The following is a 25,216-nucleotide window of genomic DNA, read 5'->3' on the forward strand; positions in this document are numbered from 1 at the left end:
CCTGTAAGTTACCCAGGGCCTTGCACATGCTAGGCAAGCTCTACCACTGAGCTACACCTCCAGCCCACATTCAGCTCTTGATTATCTACATTAATGGATAGGAGCTAGGGCATAGACAATCCCAGGTGATGGACAATCCAAAAACCATTAATACCTTCCTTTGAAGTAGATTTAGTATTGTTTTAAATTGTTTTTACCTTCCTAATTATATTTTGCTAATGTTGCCATTAGTTTACATTCCTTAAATATGCCCAGGTTCTTTGGGGGACCTAGTGGGGAGGGGGCTCAGATAAATGCAAAGTGACTGTGGGAAGCCAGATTGATAAGATTATTATTGAATTAAAATTTTACTTTGGATAAGTTCCATGTTAATGATTGAGAGTTGTTATCATAGCATCCAGTCTATAGCCTAACATAGTACTTACCACAGGGTTGAATTTCAGGAAATATTTATTAAATGAAGATTCTCACCGTTTTTCATAGCAGTTTTCCTTATGGCTGTATCAGGGCAGACATAAGCCAGGAGATGAAGTTATTGAAGATTGTCTACCTCACCCAGCCTTTTCAGCCTCACCTCAGTAAAGATGAGTATTTCCAAACCATGAATGTTTTCCCAGTATTGTGCAGATTTACAGACTGTTCAGACAGCTGAGCCACACAGATCAGCTTTTCACAGGCAAGGACTTAACCCATGGATCCTTTGAGAAGGAAGATACACGGTTCTTTTAAAATATAAGGAGGATGTGTATTCCTTTTAGTAGAATATAACTTTCTAGGGTAGTAGAAACATCTAAAATAACAATCAATAGTATGGAGCATGCTTTCTCAATTTAATGTCTCTGGATAAGTAGGTTTGATAAGTAGGTATGATATGAGTATAGACATGTGTATTTTTCAGGAAAGAGGTTTTATAAACTTGATTAAATTCTCAAAGGAGTCCACAACTCTTTTATTGATATAGAGAATTGAATTTAAGCTTCACTATTATATACTTTTCATGAATTTTTTTAAAGATGGAAACATACCTCCTGTGACCACTGCCTATCAAATTTGTCTGTATTTGGACTTCAGAACTCTTGAGGAAAATAATTTTGTGAATTTCTGTAATTATAGTTAGTTACAAGCTGAGAGTGATAGCATAGGTTGAGAAGCCAGTGATGTGTTGAAAGACTGAATATATAAAGCAGTAAGGGCCAAAGCATATATGACAATGGAACTCTGACCCATCTGAGAAGCAAAGGAAGTCAAATACAACCTTTGCAGCAAAATCAGTCCATAACAGTCAGCACTTATCAATGACCACATATTTCTCTATTTTTTGCCCCTACCCCCTCCCCCTCTTCCAGTCAGAGAAAGCCAAATATGTTCCCCAAGTCAATCAAATATGGTCTGCACTTTTTAGTTAGCCTACCTTTTTCCCCACTACAAAGCTTTCTCATTTTCTTGGCTGCTTTTTACTTTCTGCCATACATAAGTGATAGTAACTTAACTCTTTTGCTATAGCAAGCTCTGGAGAAATATTCACTGCTTGTTTTCATTTATATCCACTGTGCATTGAATTTTGAGAGATTCTAGTAAAACTTCCTTATCCTGGAATTTGTTGCAGAAAATCATAGTGCTGGAAATAAACCACTGGAGACATGTTTCCTAGAGTTAAGCACTTTATTTCTACAGGAATAACATTTTGAATGCATCTTTTATTTTTAGAGATAGTCAGAGCCATCTGAGCAAGTTGGTAGTGCAGAACTGTTGTTAAGAATGGCTCACTGGGAACACGGAGTTAATGAACACAAAACAGATGACCATTTAACCAGGCTCCCAATATCAGAGAGCTTTACTTGGGGAATAGGCAATTGCTGTTTTGGGTTCTGGTGGTATCGGTATTTTCTGCCCCTTGTATGCACATGCCTCTTCTCTCACTTTGCATTTTGTTTATCAGCCATGCTCTGCCATGTTCCATCTCTTTTACCTCTAGAACCAATCACTTGAAGACCAGGAGAGCCATTACCTCAGGCTAACCACAAAGGCCCTCAAGTTTATGAGTATTCACTATTCCTTCAAATGAAATACATACACACATACATACACATATATCCATCATGTTAAATGTATGCACATGTGTGTGGTGGGGATTAAACCTCACACAGGCTAAGGATGCCCCCTACTACTGAGCTATACTCCAGCCCCTATTTTTATATATCTATTTGTAAACATTATTATATTCATCATATTAAGTCTGTGTTTAAAAAGAAGTGAACCTATAAATGCTAACATTTCAACTATGTTGTAGTTTTTGTAGCCTTATTTTGGCATTTCTTCATCTTATACTGGACGCTTAAAAAATCAAAATGGCCTATCTTTGGGAGGCCTTCTTCACTCCTGTGTCTACATCTCTCCTTTTTATTAGGTCATGTGTTGACCTATTGAGATAGAAAATAAAATACAATAAGCCCACCTTATTCACAGATTTATTACATGTGATTTTGACCAAGTGTGGTATAGGGAGGGTGTGGGAGGAGAGAAGGAAGGAAGGAAGGAAGAAAATTTTAAAAATAATAAATTTCTGCATGCACATTATGCAACTCAGTTGATTCAGAGAAGCTGTCACAGTCATTCCCACATTATGGTCAGTTATGTCATCTGCTGAGTGTTTCCCTACTCTTAATTTTGTGAAAATCTGCCTCCCTAAAAGCAAACGATGCTCTAAAAGCAAGGGAAAGGGTATAGCTGAAGTGATAATATGAAATTTTTAGATTTGTTAAAAGGAGTCATGTCTTTTGTAGGAGTTGGGAAGCCTTATGGGAAAAACAAATCAAGCATCCTCAGAACAGCACTGAGCTCTGCATCCTGACCATTCATGGTTTTTCCTCAGTGGCAGTCTCCTTGGAACCGTACTCTCCTTGGATACTAAGGGTCTACTCTTCATAAAAGTTAATTGATATAGACTGCTAAGGGAAGTTTAACTGTATACTTTCTGCCTCAGTCAGGAAATGTGTGGTGGCCATTGGCCCAATGACTAGACATGCTGATGAAGCAAATTTGAGGGTATATATCCACAAGTAAGCTGAGGGCATGTAGAGAGAAGTCAGGGCTTGTTATATAGCTGTTCTCCTACTGTGGTCCTCACACAAGCAGCATCATATCTCCTGGGATTAATTCAAAATACAAGGAATCAGATGGCACTTAAATCTTCTGTATCAGGGAACTCTGAGGATGGGTCCTTGCAATCAGTGATTTAGCAAGCACTCTAGGCATACCAAAGTTTGAGACTGTTGCTGATACCTCAAGAGCCATCTATTAATTTAAGCCTTTTCTCCCCTCATGTAGTAACATTTGTAGTGAATGTTTGGTGGCTATTAGGAGCCCTGATTGCTGAAGCCAAAATGCACAGAGGAAACAGAATGTGTTGACTAGTCCAGTACCTCTTAAATTTTTAATCTACATGCACATTACCTGAAAGTTTTGTTAAAATAAAGATCCCAATCAAGTTGGTCTGTGTTGGGAGCCTGAGAGTCTGCATGACTAACAAGCTTCCAGGTGGTGGTTTTGGTCCCAGGATTACACTTTGAATACAAGGTGGAGTCGAGGAGCATCTGGCTTGTGGGTGTGCATTTAGGAAACGAAGGGGGAAGGTCCAAGAAGGCTTAGAAAGCCTCCATCAATTCATACATAAATTTGATCACTTGCTACTTATCATGTAGGTGCAAGAATTCCTACAAAGAGATGAGAGAAGCCAAGGGAGAAGTTTAGTGAGCGAGTTGGAAGCTGTGACAGATCAAGTATGTAAACTCATAATCAAAATGATCCCTGGTCAAGAAAAGCGAATGTGAACAGGAAAATCCATATTAATTTAACAAGTATGTTAACATCCTACTATGTCCCACACCAAATAATCCTAAAGAGCTTATTACCTGCTAGAGAAGGCAGAGAGACCAAAGCAAACTCAGCAACCCTTTAACTAGCACTTGGTTATCAGTGCCTACTTCCGAAACATGGAGTTTGGAAGCTATGTCACCAATATGTGTGGAGTCTCCAAATATCAGGCTTGGAAGAAGATTTCAAAGGGAATCCGAGACCTCTGCAGCCTTTTAGTAATGGGTTCCACCTGACTCTCTTGCGCTTGACAAACCTGTGGAGTTTGGCCACCTCCCTTTCAGGAATTCTATCTCCTATGTCATTGTTGGAGCTGAGATTGAGTGCTTATGGAAATACGACTATGGCCTAAGTAGAGTCTGATATTTCTCAGCCATCATACCTCCTGTCAGCTCTTATAATAATATATAGAAATGTATTTGAGGATTTATGCAAAGGAAGTTGAAAGTGTTATTCAATGAGGCTATTCACTGATACTTGAAATAGTTTGTAGCAATTTCAAAAATAAAGTCACATAAGGTTTATTCATTTCTAAAATGAGTTTCAGATTAGGGATGATAGGAGCAATTATTTTTAGCAATTCTCTATATGCTGTTTTAGAAAATTTATGAAATAATTCCCTTTCCTGAAGGTAAAAAATCACAGAGCACAGCCTATTTATAGACTTTCTAGACGTAAAAATTGTAATAGGAATTAAAACCACTGTTCACAGAGTCTGAAATTAATTTTCCCAGTATGACCACCAACTGCTCTTCAGTTCTTTGTGTCATTCATTGTAAGTAGTGGTTTCTCAGTAGATTTTTTTTTCCAGGAGATGCCCCATAGCTCACTTGTGTTGGAGTTAAAGGAAGTAAAAGGATAGAAAGGGCCCTTCTCAGTAACTCTGATTCCCATAGTGCTCTCCAGTCAGGGCTAACATTCCAGCTGTGTCCTGCTTGAAGTGGACAAGAAGATTCTCAAAGAGAGAGCATCCTATTCTATAACTGTGGGACTCTTACATCCCCATATATCCTTATTTAAATTACTGATAAGTCATACATGCTAAATTTGTTCAGTCTTTGAAATACCATACTTGTAATAGGCATATCTATAAGAAGAGGTAGGGGTGTGTGTGTGTGTGTGTGTGTGTGTGTGTGTGTGTGTGTGTGTGTGTGTGTAAGAGAATAAGAATGTTCAAAGATTATGTAGCCTTACAATATAATATTGTCATCTTTATACCCAACATTTCCATGAGCTGCTTATATCTGTAGAAAAACATTGATATACAAGGCTGTACTTTCCATTCAGACTATTTTTGCAAAGGGTGTATTACATTTGTTCTGACAAAACAGCTTCAAACACTTGCCAAGGGGAATAAATTACAGTAGAAATGGTGATAATTATTAGGAACTTATTTTTGGAATAAGAAATCTTCCTTAATAAAGGGCTACGTACTGCCCTCTGAAAGAAACAGAGATTTTTCCCCATAGTGAAAAATACACTTTTAATGGTTCAAGTATATTATGCCTAGGGGTTAAATTAGGTTTCACATATGTTCCCAGAAAGCTACATCCAATCAGGATTCACTCTATGGGTTACAAGGAACACTCGCACTTCACAAGCACTATTGTGAAGTTTCTGATCTTCCTATTTTTGAATCAGAGTTTGATGGCTTGAAGGACTCAAATCATTTCATAAAGCTTGTAGATCCCAAATATTTTAAAGAAGACCTAATTGAAATAGCAGACTAGGTAACAAAAAAAATTACCAATAGGGTAAATATCCGCCAATCATATATTCTTCAGGGCCCTTAAAAAAGTAAGGGTGAAATTGAAACAATGTCATCTATTTTGCCATATATCTTTTTGTAATTTACTCTCTAAAGAAGCTAGAATTGAAGATGAGAATGTCTTGTGAGCTTAATGATGATAACTCCAATATTGTTTCCAATTTTGAGTCTATTCTCAGAGTTTATATAATTTCAAAAGAATGAGTACAAAGAAAACTAATATATGAAGAGACTAAGCTCAATAAAGGAGGTACTCATCCTCAGAAATTTTGGCTTAATTTGTTCTTTCCTAATAATAACAGAATTTAGAATCTGTTTATTCCATACCAGACATGGAATATTTAAAAGTTAATTGTTAGCTTTAAAAAATATATATACGTGAACAGAAAGCAAAACCCAAAATTATTATTGTTATTGGCTTTTTATGCTCCAAATTCTTAACCAGTTATTGTTATTTTGTGCTCCAAGTTCTTAACCAGTTGTATCATTTCATAATCATGGGTTATTTGAAATGCCCTCATAATGTTTGTTAAGTTGAATCTAACTTTTCTACAGTCCTTGTTCTCATTATGTTGCTATACCCGTACCTCACTACAGGATCATTAAAAGAAAAGGAAAATGAAGATCAAGACTTTAACTTTCTTTCTGTCTACATATACAGCTATGTTGGATTAAGGTTATATTTATTTAAACCTCAAATTTGTGATTTTCATGAATTGCTTGGTAAAAGTGGGGTTTTCTTGATGTTTCTATGGGTCATTCACCAAGCAATAACACCATCAAGTTGTTAGTGAGCCCCTGGGAATAGCAGCTTAATTACACAAGAAATTTAAAATTGAGAATAATGGTAAAAGTACAAATATAAAAATTGTCCTGTCTTTGAGTGGTTTATTATTAAATTTAATACTTCAGATAGTCTTTTTGTTTGTGAATATTTTCATTACTAAATAGATCTGGTAAAATATGAATTATTATATTATCACAAGTGATAAAATATATAAGGATTGCAATCTGCAGGTGTAACATACATAAAGCAAGATTAATAGTATCAGGCAATTAAACTGAAGCTATCTGTAAGAGGAAAAGAAGGGTTTAATGCCACCCTTAAGTGTAACTTAACCTCTCACTAAATATTTTTAACTGCAATAATAGCATGCTAATTGTAGACATGACTTCTTTATGAGACCTCATTTCTTAGAGTAAATTTTCCTTTGTAAGAACACAATAATTTACTGAAATAATTTCTGTTAGTAACTTATTTCACAAAGGACTGAGTTTTTCTTTGGTTTGTAAGCTCAGTGAAGAAAGCCCAAAATAGCACAGGAATTTTTTGCATTGTGAATATATGTATGAACTAAATCCAGTTGGGATTAAGATGATTAAATTATTGATAAGGTCCTTGTTTATCCCACAGTATCCCATTAGTCATATGGTTCTTCTTAAAGATTTTGAGAATATGTCCTTAATTTTTCTATAATTTCATGTAAAATAGAGGAAAGTATATCTTACTTTAATTTCATATCAATGCATGTATAATTATTAATTCTTATATAAAAGTAACATATTGTGTATCAAATAATAAATTATATTTTCTTATGTATTTAGGGTTTTTTCCCCCACTTCCTGAATTATTTCTGTGTTACCATTGCCAAAATCAATGCCTGTACTTCCAGTTTAGCTACATCTTTGCTTCTTAGTAGCATGACAGGTGGCTTTACAGTGCATTCAACAAACCTTGGTAAACATCACATATAGCACTTAGTGAATAGAGCTCTTTATAAAGAACTTTCTAGATCTCTCCCTTCTTTTCCCACCTTCCCTCTCTCCTCCCCTCTTTTTTCTTCTCCCCTCTTTTTTCTTCTCCCCTCCCCTGTCTTTCCCTCCCACCACTTACCTCCCTTTCTCTCTCTCTCTCTGTCTCTCTCTCTCTCTCTCTCTCTCTCTCTCTCTCACACACACACACACTCACGTGCCCATACGCATGCATGTGTGCATATGCAAACACACAGAGAATTTGGTCCCTACCCTGGAACATTTAGCAGAGTATTTGGCAAGGTGAAACTTAGAGCACAAAGCATGAAACATTTGTAAAGCAGCCGACCACATATTACACATTGAATATAAAAGTACTAAGGACTTGCATTTTGTGTAGCTTTGAAGATATTAAATATGTGGACAATTTGACATACAAAACAATCAGAACTATTTTATTCAGTGTGAATTACTAGAATTTGCAATTAGCCCTTCTGCAGTAGAGACTGCTGCATGCATGTTTCTGTGGGGTCATTTTGAAGCTAACCTAAGACAATCCCTGTCTGTAAGAATGTTGCAAGGGAAGTTTGAGCAGCAACTGGGCCTTTTTTCCTAGAAATAAAAGGCATATAAATTATTTCTAAAAAATAAGCTATTTTTTTTCCCCTCTTGAAGCACTATCTGTGCTGAAACCGTCAATGTTACTGCCCCTAAGAAAATGACAGGAATCTGAACTGTAAAGAAGACTAGGAAAAATAGTATCATATTCTCATCTGTAGTTGTGTCTTAACCTTCATTTATTTTGTTCATTGATGGAATTTGCTTCTAGTGGAGTCATTTGAGTAACTGTAAGTAACCACATTCTAAATGTTTTAACCATTTAAGAATTCAGTTGTATTTGTCAATGAAAAGTCCTTTGAGCTGGTGTCCAAAATGGTTTCACCTATGTGCTTTTTCACCTATCTCTGGTTCTTCTGATACTCTATAAGACCGGTTAACTCCTTGTAATTAAGAAGAGTAACCTATTTCATTTAGTGATATCAAAATACAATTCTTCTTAGAGCAGTAAATATTCACATGTATAATTTGAAAGAATGAGAAAGGCATGGAAGAAGCATTTTTCCCTAAGTCACATAAACTCAGGCATATTAGACAAAAAATATAAAATTTCTGTTCCTCACTCCTCATTTTATCAGTGAATAAGACTGAAATGAAAAGTAGATGAAAATTGTAGAAGATATTGTAACATTTTTTTAAAAAATAAATGTTTACCTAGGCACTACAGATTTTCCTGAAAAAATGAATAATGTACTTGAAAATTAAGTTTAATTATTTTGTTAGTTAACTTGATGATCTGAATGAAAGAACTTAAGCATTTAATCACGTGATTTCTAATAAGCTATTTTGTATGTGTGAGGCTATGCACTGTCTGGGACAGCTTTGATCCATCCTTAGATATGATACTCTTAGAGCACATCTGAGGTTTTTGCCTCACTTTAACCCCACAGATGGATATATTTGATTTCAAATTTTGCAAAGAAGTAATATCCCTTTACTAATTTTTAAATAATTTCCTCTATTCTGTATTGTTTGATAACACTAGAAATTTGGAGTTTTTTATTTGCTATGTGCTAGAATCACACAGAATTCTAAGCTGAAGCTCATAGAAGCAAAAAGGCTATATAAGAAAATTGTGTAAATTGGATAAAAACTTATCAAATCTTAATTATTCTTTTCTTGTAAGCATTAGATACAAATTGCTTTATTAGGACTTATTGAAAGTCTAAAGTATTGCTATTTATGTCACACAATTACATACAAACCTTATTTAGTATTGTTATTCCTGCTCTCTGTTCTATGACGTATTCATGCACCTGTCCATAGAAGTTGTTGTGAAAAGCACTCATTATGTTTATTCTAAAGCTAAAAAAATTAACTATCACTGTATTTTTATTTTCAATAACTGTCTATATTTGACCAAAAAACTCTACAGGAGTACTGATTCTTTTCTCATATTTAATTTTTAAATGAATATTTTAAATAAGAGTAAAATATGGTAATATAGTTTTCTAAGTTTGGCTATAATAATTTGTCATAAAAACATTCCTAAAAGGCTTAGGTTAATAGCAACAAAAAATCATTAGGGATTATGAAATTTTGGAAAATTGTATTTTTATGTCATAACCTTTCATATAAGGGAACTAATAGAAATTAATTTTTTTAATTCTGTACTAGTCTGTAATCATTAAACTTTATTCCTATGTGTGTAAAAGATGGTGATTAAGCTTGAGAAGGACAGAAAATTTTCGTATTTGATAGAAATCACAAATACTTGAAAGGAAAAGAGAAAATGTAGCTCTGTTATATAAAATTAGAAGCAAATGGACAAAAACTTATCAAAGCTAATTAATTTAAAAGCTTAAAGTAGGAATTTTTACTGTATTATGCTTTTGACATACAATGCTTGCAAAAAACTTAAATTTTACTTAACATATTTTTGATATATAATATTTTCTCACTGTACCGAATTAATACATTGTAATTTTTTTCACAGTTATATGAGAAAATGATTTCTGTTCATTTTACTTTCAAAAGTCCTACTTTCTAAGTGTTCCATCTCTGTGCAGACGGTGGGTGCGGCTACTGTTTGGACGAGAGTTCCCTCTGCAGGATCTTCTGGTGGTCTGGGATGCCTTGTTTGCAGATGGCCTCAGCCTGAGTTTAGTCGACTATATCTTCATAGCTATGTTACTTTACATCCGAGATGCCTGTAAGTATTAATGTCCTTAACTAACTACATTCAACTTGGTGGCTCTGATTTTTCAAAATGTTTTGCCTTTTAAATATATTTTATATCTTATTAGCTGACATACACTTAAATTCTTATTGTAGGAGATATATTAAAATTTCAAAGGAAACATTAAACATCTTTTGTGTGTGTGTGTGTGAACCATGTACATATTGGGAGATGTGGGGGATTTTATCCTGAAAGACCTGAATATTCTTTAGAACCATTTTCCTAAACACTTTACTCCTGCTTTAATCTCCTCATTACACACATTTGTAAACTGTATATACAAAAGCTAGTATTTCAGATATGTTTAGAGCTCCACCTTCTGACATGTCGTGAGTATTAAAGGATATTTACTGAGAGAGTGGAGCTGTTTTTATAATATTAGTGCCTTGCCAATGAAAAAATAAATCTGGAGTATTTGACATCTTCCCAGTTACATTTCCACAAAATTCATTCCTCAACATAGTGCCCAGTGGTAGATGTGTTCTCATCTCCTTAGGTCTGCCTTAAGGTGCTTGCCATCACCAGAGATCCAGTTCTTACTACCCCTTTCAGAAGTTCTGATAATCCTTAGCTTGAAGAAAATATCAAAGCATGTTTTAAATTTAAAAATACCTCAAATTATTTTCCTTCTCAGAGAAAAACTCAGTTCAAAAAACAAGTTGTGTATGCCAAAATATAATTAAGAAAGACTACACAAAGTACTTGACTGAATTAGAAAACAGAAAACTATTCTAAAAGTAGGACTTTGTCAGAAGAACATATACTGTTTGGCGTTGTTCTTAATTGTGGGTGTTAAGTGCTATATGGACCTCTTTATTTATTCATTGAATACCAGTTGTACCAGATGTTCTTGTTATGCCTCTGGTAACACTAATATTCTTTGACTTTTTAGGTTATTTTTTTTTAACTCTCTCAGAATTACTTAGAAGAAATAAGTGATAAGAGCACCATAGTTATCCAAAAAACATGAGTTGTTTTTTTTTTTTTTTTTCCTGTGTGGAAAGTCAAATAGTTTGAGTTTTGACAGACAAAGTGAAAGTCTCATGGAGCCAGAACAGGTCACATAAGAACATGGTAGACATGAGGAGGGATATCTGGGTAGGAGAGAAGGACATTTGGGTAGAAGTGATGTGGTAGACACTGAATTTTTAGATGCTCAATACTAATCTCTCTTTAAAGTTATATGTTTGTTAAAATTGTAATTAATTTTTTTAAAAAGAAACTTCTTTTAGAAAAAAATGCTTTTGGATAATATTTTCATGAAACTTTCCAAGTCAAACAACTATTGAAATATATTCTGATTTTCTATAATCTTAAACAATTAACAATTTGCTCTTTCATACTGGCACATCGCCCACATATATTTAATTTAATCATGCTTTCTCCTATGCTAAGATCTATTCTTTTAATTTTACATAAAATATGGCAAATTTTTGGCAGCTGAAGCCCTTACACATTTTTAATCTTTCCACTGATGATTTTATAAAACATAGGCACATGTGGAAAAGTGCAAAAGTAATGAAGCTGTTTATTCATTTCAATATTTAGCCCAATTTATTTTAATTTTTGTTTAAATCTGTAACAGTGGGTGATATATCCTAAAGTAACAGTGAATATTTGTTAGGTACTTAAGGTTGTTCCTATCCTGAAGAAGCTTACTAACTGGTAGGAACACTGGCATAAATAATTTGAAGTGAACATATCTGGTGCTGTGGTTGAAAGGACAGGTAGCAGGAACATTTAAGGAGAGGCATTGAGCTCCCTCTGGGCCAGCTGTTGGTGAGAAAAGAGTGTAGGTGCTGGCAAGGCAAACAAAGGGATTTACGTTCCAGGCAGAAGGAATAGCATGAAAAGGGTCTAAAAGTGTGAAACTGCCTAATAGGGATGTATATATGCATGTGTGTCTACAAGCTATTGGGTGTCATTACAGTATAAAGGGAGTGAGGAAGGTTTATAAGATGGAAGAAGTGAACAGGAAGGATCAGAATGAATGTCTTTAACCTGAAAGTGACAGAAGGTTATTAAAACATTCAAAGCAGAACTTAAAGGAGATCAGATAAAAAGGTTGTGCCAGTAATCCACAGGGGAAAACAGTAGGTTAGAGCTAAAGTCAGGGTGACTTAGTGATTAAATATGATGAGTGACAAAGAATGGAAAATCTAGAACAATCCCCTGCTTGGAGGTTGAGTCACTAGGTCATTGGGTAAGAAATATAAGGGTTAGCAGGTTTTATTAATATAAATGTTACTTGAACTTTGGCCATGCTGAGTTTGATATACTTGTAAGAAATTGTAGCCTGAAATTTAGAAAATAAAGCTCAAGTTCAGTATCAAGGCTGCAGTTGAATTTTGAAAATAGTCAGCAGATAATTTCTTATTTAAAACTATAAAGGTGGATATGATCTCCTAAGAATAGGCTGATCATCATATCCTGGTTTTGGTTTGCATCTGCTACCCAAAAATAGTAATTATTAATATTACTCTTTTATTGTCAAAGGCTTCCCATTAAAATCATAAAAATTATATGGCCATGCTACATAAAGTGAGTACATATAGAAAGGGAATGTGAGCAAAAGTGAAATTCTACTTTTAACATCAGCGTTTAAGAGACTCTAGAAGTGCTTGTATTATAACCTAAAAGAACTGTGTAGTCTGAACACAGGAGGAAGAAGACATACGGTGATGTAATGCTGGAAAATCTCACTCAGATTTGGCACTGTGGCACAGTTATTGAGTACCCTTCCCACAGTGAACGCAATGAAGTGGTAGAACAAAAGCTGCAAGAGGGTACATGAAGACTGTTTGGAAAATTAAGCAATACAGTCACTTTTTCTTTAGGTTTTTGTTTTTATCATGCATTACTTTTTCAACTGAAAAGATAACCTAATAAAAAGAGAACATAGAGATGGCATGTATATAATAGTCTTTCAAGAAAGAAGAATAAGGAAAGATGTAGGAGACTCAGGCAAAGAAGGTTGGGTGACTAACTTTAGAATGAGAGCAGGGCACATTGAAGATTGACTTCTAAATCTGAGTCTGAGTTTCTCCTTCAGGAGTCAGCACTGATGGTGTAGAATAAAAATTTGAAAACAGTGTTCTGTTTGGAATGCAGAGTCTAACAAATTATCCACCTTCCTCCCGGCTTTTGACCATGGCCTAAAATGTAAATTTATCTAATCATCACTGCCTTCCTTTGTGCTCTCCCAATCCAGCTCAGTGTCCTCTTTTTCTCCCCCTGCTCCCTTCCCTCTCAGTCCTTTGCTAAGGTCAGTGTCCTTCTTTCTAACCTAGCCTCCCCTATGCACTGCTGCCTTTGCAACCTCCACAGGTGACATAGGGGACCACCTTGCTCTCCACTTCTGATTCCACTTCGAAACCATTGTTCTGTCTTTCCACAAAACTCCTCTTCCTTTGACATTCATGCCATGCATCTATACATTCATCAGGCCCTTGTCATCTATGTACGATGATGGCTGGCAAATAGTAGGAAACCCATATTTATTATTTATTATTTCCTGGTCACTCTTCTGCATTTGTTTGAGGTTCTGATGTCTGGCTCTTTACATTTCTCTCTGTATCTTTTCCAATCATGATTTTGGTGACGTATTCATGGAGAACCAAACAAAAATCTCACCTTCCTCACAAATCCTTGATCTTCTAAGAAACTTCCTTTCTCCTTATTACGCCACATGTAGAAGTGTTCTGTGTCCTCTTGTGTGACCACAACCTTTTATGCTTTTACCGCTCTCCTGCCCTGCCTCCAGGGCAGCTGTGCTTCCCTTCCTTATCTATCCTAAGCTACTATAATAGTAAAATGCACTCAGCACCCTGCTCTACCCAGTAGCCTTCAGTTCTCCAAGTACATTTGGAGGTGGGTCTAAGTTGAAGCTTGCAAAACCATCTACCTTCTTTTTATGTCTCTCTGACTGCTGAGCACAACTGGGAAAAACGACATCCTTGAGGCCTGCAGCCACCGCCCATTGCTTATCTCCACAGACTCTTAGATAGTTACACCAGGCTTGCCCCAGTTCTTGTCAACTGTACTTAATGTCTCCCAGTCACTTCCCCAAACCCCTAAGGCTCTTCTGTCTCATTAACAGCAGTTGGTCTTACTTTTTCCTTTTCCAGACATAGAATTCCTCCATTTTTTTTGTTTTCTCCACCTGTAAACTACTTCTAACACCAGCCTACTGATTCCTCCCTGGATCAGCACCAGGTTTTATTCTTGTCCCACAGACAGTCTTCCATTCTCTTCTGTCACCTTTGAGCCTTTGTTTCCTTGGTTATTTCACTCAGTAGTAGTCCTTCCCTTAAAGGTTTCCTAGGTACCCGGCCCTATTCTACAGCAAGGAAACCAAGACAGACAAGATGCTGTCTTTCACTGGGAAATAGTGGAGGGGGAGGTGGGTGTGAAAGACAGAAAATAAACAAGACAGTTTCTCTTTTCATACATCTCAGCCATGGAACAGAAGGCAAAAATTAGTACTATACATTTTCTTCATCAGAAAATATATCTCAACCGTTTGTAGTTTTTTAAATTCTTCTCTGAACATTTTGTGGATAGAAAAGTTTCTTTCTTGGTACTTCTACCCACATCCTGCCTTGTTTTGTTGTCTTTTATTATTTTTTTAATTAACACCTTATAATGATACATATTTGCCAGGAGTGCAGTATGATATTTCAGTATATGTATATGATGTGAACTGATCAAATTAGGTAACTAGAATTTCCATCTCCTTATCATTTTTCTATGTCTGGAGCCTTTGAGCTCCTCTCCGTCTTGTTTTTTTCAGCCAGCATAAACATGTTACAGCATTAGTTGTAGTGCTATAATTTTCCTGTTTTCTGTAGGGGTCGGTCTCTAGCCATTTCCTGGCCTGGCTTGACATGGTATGGCAATTTGATTTATATATTGTTCATTTTAATTTCATTTTAGTTCTCTGCTTACTCTTCAGTCACTAGATGTCTGTATGCCAGTGTTTCCATCTGTCCTACCACAGAATTTCTGTTTCTCTGTTTTTTTTGTTAAGAGCATGTTAACCATTATACTGATGTCAAAATGCAGTTTATTTCAACTGCAAATTGAATTTGTCTTTTCTAGGAAAGCTGTACTCAACCTTAGTGACTAAAAATAAAGACTCTCTTAAACTACATGGTAATGCATGACAAAAAAATTTTTATCAAAGCACAAATTAGTGTTCTTATTTTTGAAGGAGTTTTTAAGCAATTTCTGACTGCTGACTCTCTTCCTTCTGGCATAAAACATTGTCAGCTGTTTTTATGACCACATCAGATATTAATGTGCCCTTTAAGTTCAAATACTATGTATATTACTTTGTATTTTAGTTTAACAATCTTAAAATTTCGTTAGCAAAGACTAATACCATAGTAGCACATTATCTGTTTTTACTTATGCTTACATTTTTTTTATTGTGGTTTTTTATGAGTGTAAGGTTCATAGCAAAACATACAGAGTTCCCATATACCTGCTGCCTCCACACACCCACAACCTTATCCACAATCAATGTCTTGCATCAGTGATAAATTTATTATAGCCCATAAACCTACATTGACACATTATTGTCCTCCAGAGTCCATATTTGACAGCAGGGATCATTCTTGGTGTTTATATTAGTCATAGGAAAGGGCTAGGGAGAGGAGAGGAAGAGAGAGAATGAATTAAAATGAATGGGGGAATGCTAAACAGGACAGGTCCTGCAATCCCTTTCAAGGGTACAACCTTCCCACCCCAACCTAGGGACCTCCCACCAGGGCCTACCTCTTAAAGGTCCACAGTACTTCACAATAGCACTGTCCCAAGAACCAAGCCTTTACATGTGAACCTTTGGGAGATATTCAAACTATATATATATATTCAAACATCCAGACTATTGCAGTTACATGTTTTATGGTTTGGACAAGTGTATAAAACACATATCCCCTTATGGAATCATACAGAGTAGTTTCACTGTCCTAAAATTCCTGCCCTCCTCCAAGCCCCTGAAAACTGCTGATATTTCTGCTATCTTCATAGTTTTTCCTTTTCCAAATTGTCATATAGCTATGATAATACAGTATATATTCAGATTGGTTTCTTTAATTTAGTAATATGCACTTAAGTTCTTCTATGTGTTTCATGACTTGGTAGCTCATTTATTTTTAGTACTGAATAATATTCTATTGTCTTGATGTTCCACAGTTTGTTTGTCCATTGATCTACTGAACGACATCTTGGTGTCCCCTGTATAGGAGTGAGACCTCCACCTGGTCATTTGCCTCCACATGGGTGGGTGATCCCCTCATTGACCTCAGTCTTCCATTCTAAGAGTTGTCATGGCCCTTCACATGAGCTACTGTTACCATCTAGATCCTTTGTTGCAATTAGTGCTGGGCTTCATTCCCACTTAAATATGGAGAGGAAGTTGAGACTGAGTGTCTTCATTCTTTTCATGTCCTTAGGAATGAACTTGGTATTTGGAAGAAAATAATTATTTCATTAATGTCAACATTTATAAAATACCTTCCATATTTCAACAGTTTCTATAGACAGTTGATATTTTTGAGTAAGGCATTAAAACCCACTAAATACAATGAAATTAAATGTACCTATATGTGTCTGTATTAAGATTTAATCAGTTCTTCACCTGTGGTTTTCTTTCATTTGTATTAAAAAATGAGAGGCAAATCTATGAATCAGGCTTACCATTTCTTTTCTGAATCTTAGAGCTTACCAAATTTTTTCAGGCTTCATTTCCACAATATCTTAAAGATCTGGAAAGAATAGAACTTGGGCTCTGATTCTGATTACATCCCTATAATTATTACCTTAGTGTTAACAACTTGCATTAAAAGAATTTGGTTTACACTATTTCATCACATTTCATTCCCTCAATAACTAACAAGATAGAGAAGGTAGCAAATGCTGAAGCCTGTGCAGCTAACTGAATTGCTTCAGATTTATAGCTACTTAAAGAGGCACTCCTGGAGCTACACAAGGTCATTCTGACTTGGGTAGTCCTGTGCTCTTTGTCCTGGGGTCACACTTCAGTTACTGGTGATTTTGCACTTGGATACTTGATACTTACTGACTGCCTTATAGTTGACAACACTATATATTTAATAATAGAACTTCTTTAATACAGATTTTTTTGTGTTGTTGGATCTCTGATTAAAATAGATTCTGTTTTAAAAGTATTTTTAAAATGAATGGGGCCAGCAAAGTGGCTCACATCTATAATCCCAGTTACTCAGGAAGCAGAGATCAGGAGGATCACAGTTTGAGGTTGGCCTGGCCAAAAAGTTAATGAGACCCTATCTCAACAAACAAGCCAGACATGGTGGTACAGTAATCCCAGCTATATTGGAGGCATACTTCAGGGATCACAGTCTGAGGCCAATCTCTGAGCAAAAATGCAAGACCCTATCTGAAAAATAATTAAAGCAAAAATGGCTGGAACTGTGACTAAGCTTGTAGGGTGCCTGCCTAACAAGCACAAGACCCTGAGTTCAAACCCCAGAACCCTAATACCACCAAAGGAAAAAAAAAAGGAATGATATGAATGTAAAATGATAAGTGTGTTTGGGGCTCAGAACCAGTGGTGGGGAGAGGCAAAAGGAGAGAAAGAAGGGGGAGTGAATTAGGAAATTGTCCTCTTTCCTAAAACTGAATTTAAAAGTTCCATGTTATTCTGCACAAAATGTACTAGAGAAACAAGGACTTACCAAAGACTATCCAGGCATTACAGCTGAGTATAGGTAGATCTTGGGTTTCTAGGGTAGTTGTTATAATGACTCAGGGTGATCTGAGAGGCAGTGGCCACAAAAGCAGCCAGGGAGGAAAACCTAGAAGGACAAAATCAAAAACAGGAGTCTTAGACACTAGATTAAAGATCACTTTTTGTGGAGAATATGACTATATTTTATACTTGGCTTTCTCTAAGACTAAGTAAAGTGTAAATTTTGATTTTGTTTTTATTTAATCTCTATCCCCCCACCCCATTTTCTAGTGCATTGGAAATCTCATTTTGTATATTGTCATTTTACACTAGAAAAGTCAAAATAGTAAGGGTTTTTAGATAGTTGACGACATTGCTGTTGCTGATTTTTCTTGTATATAGTAAGCCCTCAACAAATTTTTCAGAGCATGTAGTGAACACTGAATGTGTTTCACTTGCAAGGCCTTACATGTTGCCATTGTTTTCAGTAAAGTATAATAAATAATGAGAAAGCCTTAAGGTTTCCATTTTTTTAGTTCATTATTCTAATTTTATATTCAATTTATGCTTATTTGCTCTGTGTGCAAAAGTCTTGTGTACATACTGTATAATTTATGTTTCTGAATATTAGCTATACCTAGCCTTTGACTCCAAAAAACTTTTTGCTGTTTGTTCCAGGCTCCTCTGTGGTCAGAACATAGTTGGTGTTCAGAAGCTATCACAATATGTTTGTCATAGCACTCCGCTAGGAGTGCCTGAAAGTACAAGATGCTGTGGTGAAGAGCAAGGCCTTCAGTCCCACAGACTTGGGTTGAGCCCTGTCTCTGCCCTTTAGGAGCCCCAGGACCTTTACCATGTGGTTTATCCACTATATATTACCAAGTCCTCATCTGTAGTTGAGAACTGATGATAATGGTTTCCTTAGAGGGGATCAGGAGGACTCATGGTATGTTTATAAAGTAGATGGCAAGTTATCATAGATACTATAGGTACTTAATATAATGTAAGTACTATAAGTACTATAGGTACTTAATAGTAATGGCTATTACTATTTTTATTTTAAGGAAATCTGCATTTAGTTTTATGTTTCATGGTAGTTCTTAAGTCTGTTTTGTTGCTTAAAAAGTTTATCTTCATATAAAATTTAAGTATTTGTAAATGTTACAATTATAGGTATAGTTAGCTGTGAGTTTTCCATAAGTTATTGATTCACAATGCTCTCAACTTTCTCAAAACAGCCATATTCTCTGTTTATCTTTTCTAATTTCAGTATTTTTGTTGTTTCTACTAGAGAACAACCCCCTCAGATCATTTTGGAATAGTTTGGGTATTTAAAGGTTGAGCGAGAACTCAGCTCTGCTTCATGTGGAGATAGCACTACTCACCAAAGAGAAAAGGGAATGCATTACCTAGCTTCTCTGCCACTCTTTTAGAAGCCCTGTAAATAGAAGGCACTATTGTTTTGTCAATCTAAATTGAACAGCAGAGAGAAAGACTCTCCAAAAACAGTTTGTTCAAGAGTAGCAAGGGATTACAACCTGGAATGCATGCTGTAGGCAGACCACAGGCCCATACTAGGCCATTGGAACAAGGAAACTTGTTAAAGTCTAAAAGGCAAAAAGAAGTTTGCATAAGCTGTTTGGAAATAAATATCATTCATTATAGGGGTTTATTGCAGATGCTGACAATTCTTTGATGGTACTGGCTGTTGCTCAGAGAAACTCTTTATAAAAGTAGCTTAATTGGAAGGTTCTGACTGAAAAATTCTTTTATACCAGTTTCTTTCACAGGCATGTATGCAAAGGGCCCTCCCTTTTTGGCATCCTGGTTCCATTGTGTTAGAGTTTGACATAAGTGACTCCATTTTATTACTGACATCTTTCACAGTCTCTAATTTATAAATGAGATAGATCAAGTTGCAGTAAGTAAGTAGCTTGGGCTGGGCATTGCTCCAGTGGTATTGAAAATTAGTTTTTCGTATTCAACAAAAATTTACTATAATGGGCTAATGGGGTAGCTCAAGTGGTAGAGCACCTGCCTAGCAAGGATGAGGCCCTGCGTTCAAACCTCAGCCCTGCCAAAAAAAAAAAGTTCTGTAAAGTTTTTATAACATAGGATTGTTGTAATGGTCCCTACAAGTAAATCTCTTGCTTTATCAGGCTATTCTAGAGACTGGGTTGACATCCTCAGTTTCATAAACTACTGCATAAAAACAATACTACTAATCATTTTACTTCTGACACTTGCATTCATTATGTCACTTGATTTTCAATACAATGTCCTTTCAAAGCAAAGCCTTATATTACATAGAGTACAGTCCCTGAAGCTAGACATCTAAATTTCAAATCCTGGTATACTAAGGAACCCCTGTGTGATTTGAACAAGTAATTCACCATCTCCAAGTATCACTTTTCAATGCATACAATAGTGATAATAATTCTACCTTTGCAGTAAGATTATCATAGAAATGATGTATCTTCTTAGTCTTCAGTAACTCATTATTGTCTTAGTAGAAGATCTGCTTGATACTGCACATCTTTTGGACTTTGATTTTCTTCAAAGCAAGAATTGGCTTCATCTATGCATCTTTTCTTAGCATATGGCCTGTTGTGAAATAGGACATCAACAAGTAATTATTGGCTTGAATGAAGCAGGCATTATTTTCTTAAATCAGAACGTTATTTTCCAAAAGACTAAAGTTAAGCTCACAGAGTTTAACCAGAGGTTTTGATTTTTTTTTCTTTTTATTATTTCATTTTATCGTTTTTGCATTTACTTACATATGTATACATTATTTGGGCCCCTCCCCCCTCACCTCCAGGCAGAACCTGTTCCACCCTCTTTTTCGCTGATTTTGTAGAAGAAAAAAATATAAAAGATAATAAGAAAAGCATGGTGTTTTAGGTAGTTTGAGATAAAGAGCCATTCAGGGAAATTCCTTGTGTTGTTAACATGTGTTTGTGGATTACAACCCAAACTGGTTCATCTCTAACAAGCCTCTTCACTATTTCCTAGTCCCCTTCCCATAGTGGTCACTACCAGTTTAAGATTAGTATATTTATCCATATACAGTGAGCACATCAACCACATTTAAGTTTTTGGTGACCTTCCCTTTCCCTAGCCCTCCCATGCATGGTCTCCCCTTAGTGCGTGACCCATGTACAATAATATTACCACATTTGTTTTAGTTTTATAATCCCAATATGAGGGGGAATGTGCGATTTTTGGCCTTCTGAGCATGGCTAACTTTGCTTAAGATGATGTTTTCCAGTTCCATCCATTTACCTGTGAATGACAAATTTTCATTCTCTTTTGTGGCTGAACAGCATTCCATTTGTGTATGAATACCACATTTTCTTAATCCATTCGTCAGTAGTGGGGCATCTTGGCTGTTTCCATAACTTGGCTGTTGTGAATAGTGCCGCAATAAACATGGATGTGCAGGTGCCTTTGTAGTAACCTGAGTCACATTCCTTCAGGTATATCGCTAGGAGTGGTATTTCTGGCAGATCTATTTCCAGTTTTTTAAGAAGCCTCCAAGTTGTTTTCCATACTGGTTGTAATAGCTTACATTCCCACCAGCAGTGTATGAGGGTTCCTTTTTCCCTGCATCCTCACCAACATTTGTTGTTGGTAGTGTTTTTGATGATAGCTATTCTAACAGGAGTGAGGTGGAATCTTAGTGTGGCTTTGATTTGCATTTCCTTTATGGCCAGAGATGGTGAGCATTTTTTCATGTGTTTTTTTAGCCATTTGGACTTCTTTGAAAAAATTTTGTTTAGTGCAGTTGCCAATATCTTTATTGGGTCATTGAATTTGGGGGAGTTTAGTTTTATGAGCACCCCATATATTCTGGTTATCAGTCCCTTGTCTGATGTATAGGTAGCAAAGATTTTTCTCCCATTTTGTGTGTGGCCTCTTCAATTTAGAGACCATTTCTTTTGTCCTGCAGATGCTTTTTAATTTCATGTAGTCCCATTTGTCAATCTTTTCTCTTAGTTGCTGAGCCATTTGTGTTCTACTGAGGAAGTCCTTCCCTATACGTATTTATACCTATTACTTCCAGTGTATACCCTGCTCTTTCCTGTATTAGCTTCAAGGTTTCAGGTTTGATATTAAGGTCCTTAATCCACTTTAAGTTGATACTAGTACAGAGTGATAGGCATGGATATAATTTCAGTTTTCTGCAGGCTGATAACCACTTCTCCAAGCAACATTTGTTGAAGAGGCTGTCTTTTCTCCATTGTATGCTTTTGGCACCTTTGTCAAAAATAAGGTGGGTGTAGCTGTGTGGATTCATATTTGGATCCTTTATTATGTTCCACTGATCTTCATATCTGTTTTTGTGCCAGTATGATGCTGTTTTTATTGCTATGGATCCGTAGTATATTTTGAATCTGGATATTGTGATACCTCCAGCATTGCTCTTTTTGCTTAGTATTGCCTTAGCTCTTTGTGGTCTTTTGTGTTTCCAAATGAACTTTAGGGTAGATTTTTTAATCTCTGTGATGAATGTCATTGATATTTTGATGGGAATTGTGTTGGACATGTAGTTTGCTTTTGGTAGTATAGCCATTTTCACTATGTTGATTCTGCCAATCCATGAGCATGGGAGATCTTTCAACCTTCTGTAGTCTTCCTCGATCTCTTTCTTCACTGGTTTGTATTTCTCATTGTAGAGGTCTGGTATTTGATTTTTTGGAGGCTGTTGTGAATGGAATTGTTTTCCTGTATTTTATATCTGCTCATTGTTGATGTATAGAAAGGCTACTAATTTTTCTAAGTTGATTTTGTATCCTGCTACTTTGCTGAAGCTGTTTATGGTGTCTGGGGTTTTTGTGTGGAGTTTTTGGGGTCTTAAAGTATGAGATCATGTCATCTGTGAATAGGGAGTGGGAAGAATGGGCACCCTTGTCTCATTCCTGACTTTAGGGGAAATGGTTTCAGGTTTTCCCTATTAAGTATGATGTTGGCTATAGAATTATCATATATAGCTTTTATAATGTTGAGGTACATTCATTCTATTTGTAGTTTCTTCAGAGCTTTTATCTTGAAATGGTGTTGAATTTTACTGAAGGCTTTTTCTGCATCTATGGAGATGATCAAGTTGTTTTAGTCTTTCTTCTGTTAATGTAGTATATTACATTTAATGATTTGTGTATGTCGAACCATCCTTGCATCCTTGGAATGAATCCAACTTGGTCATAGTGAGTGATCTTTCTGATATGTTGTTAGGTTCAGCTTGCCATTTTATTGAGGATTTTTGCATCATTGTTCATTAAGGAGATTGGCCTGTAGTTCTCCTTTTTTGGATGTGTCCTTGTCTGGTTTTGGAATGAGTGTAATACTGGCTTCATAAAATGAGTTAGGCAGTGTTCCCTCCCTTTCTATTTCTTGGAAAAGTTTAAGGAGTGTTGGTATTTGTTCTTTAAGAATTAATAGAATTCTGGTTGAATTCAGTAGAGAATCTGTCAGGTCCTGAACTTTTCTTCTTTGGGAGACTCTTTATTGCTGCTTCAGTTTCATTACATGTTATAGATCTGTTTAGCCAGTTAATATCCTCTTGGTTCAGTTTTGAGTGGTTATGAGTATCTAGAAATTTGCCTATTTCTTCAAGATTTTCCAATTTATTGCAATATAGGTTCTCAAAGTAGTCTCTAATGATTCCCTGGATTTCCTTGGTGTTTGTCATTATCTCCCCTTTTTCATTTCTGATTTTACTAATTTGTGTCTTTTCCCTCCTCATTTTAGTCAGATTTGCCAGGGGCTTGTCAGTCTTGTTTATCTTTTCAAAGAATGAGCTTTTTGTTTCATTGATTCTTTGTATTTTTTTTCTTTTTTTTAATTTCCTTTATTCATATGTGCATACAATGATTGGGTCATTACTCCCCCCGTTCTCCCTGCCCCCTCCCTTCTCTGACCCCCTCCCTCTCCCCCTACCCCCTTGCTTCCAGGCAGAAACTGTTTTGCCCTTATCTCTAATTTCGTTGAAGAGAGAGTATAAGCATTAATAAGGAGGACCAGGGGTTTTTGCTAGTTGAGGTAAGGATAGCTATATAGGGAGATTCCTAGTATTGCTTCCATGTATATACGTATTACTTTCTAAATTAATTTTTCTCGAATTAACCTTTTCTCTAGTTCCTAGTCCCCTTCTCCTATTGGCCTCTGTTGCTTTAAAGTTTCTGCACTACTTCCTTTGCACTGAAAACATCAAATGCTATCTTTTTTAGGGGGAGGGGGTTACCTACCTATCCTCACTTTGTATTTTTTTTTCTCTCTTTCATTAATTTCGACTCTTATTTTTATTATTTCTCTCATTCTGCTTCTTTTGCACTTAGTTTGTTTTTATTGTCCTAGGAGTTAGAGGTGTAGCATTAAGTCATTTATTTGAAATCTTTCTGTGTTTTTAATATATGCACTCATGGCTGTAAACTTTTCTGTTAGGACTGCCTTTGCTGTGTCCCATATGTTCTGGTAGGTTGTGTTTTCATTTTCATTAAATTCCAGGAACTTTTTGACTTCCTCTCTTATTTCTTCTATGACCAGCTGATCATTGAGTATTGTGTTGTTCAGCCTCCAGTTGTTTGTGTATTTTCTGCTGCTGCTTTTGCTGTCGAGTTCTAGTTTTATTGCATTGCGATCAGATAGTATGCAGGGGGTTAGTACAATTTTGTTATATTTGTTGAGGCTTGCTTTGTGCCCTAATATATAGTCTATTTTGGAGAAAGTTCATGGGCTGCTGAGACCAATGTATAATGTACTGTTGCAAGGTGAAATACTCTGTAGAGATCAGTTGGGTCCATTTGATCTGTGGTGTCATTTAGCCAAACAGGTTTTGAACAGCTACTATAAATCAGTCATAAGAATGACATCATTTTAGGCAACTTGATGAAATGTTCAAATGGGATTCTGGGATTCAAACCCACAGATTTGAGTCCTGATGCCAGAACCCTTTCCACAAAACTCTCTGCCTTTCTTATAAAATACTTCAGAATTCTTCCTTGGTCAGTCGCTAATACATATTATCATCATAGAATTTGGCAATGTAACTTTTTGGTTATAAGATCAATTAAATTTTATTTACTTGCTACTTTCAAAGAAAACTGTATATGAAAACATGTTATCACTATCCTAGCTTTTTGAATTTCTAGAAAAATAAGAAAACAGGTAACTGAGTATGAATATGGAAAAATGAACTAAATAAGAAAGGAAGAGTCTGAACAGATATAGAAAAGGTAGGATAAGTGAGTGTCTTACAAATAAAAGCAGATGTATGAAATTACAAGCTGTCAGATCAGCAACAGAAATGAAA

At 35.8% G+C, this 25,216-nt stretch overlaps 1 protein-coding gene across 2 annotated transcripts in view; it reads left to right on the forward strand.

The window, feature by feature from the left end:
* Positions 1–25,216, forward strand: part of Tbc1d5 (TBC1 domain family member 5) — a 545,741-nt gene that overhangs the window by 398,724 nt on the left and 121,801 nt on the right. For both annotated transcript variants that reach the window (XM_074043845.1, XM_074043844.1), the window contains one exon: positions 10,021–10,163. In XM_074043845.1, the coding sequence (XP_073899946.1) occupies positions 10,021–10,163 (143 nt within the window). The remainder of the gene's footprint in view (positions 1–10,020; positions 10,164–25,216) is intronic.

Source organism: Castor canadensis, chromosome 10 (genome assembly GCF_047511655.1).
Source record: "Castor canadensis chromosome 10, mCasCan1.hap1v2, whole genome shotgun sequence".
In the NCBI taxonomy this organism is placed as follows: domain Eukaryota; kingdom Metazoa; phylum Chordata; class Mammalia; order Rodentia; family Castoridae; genus Castor; species Castor canadensis.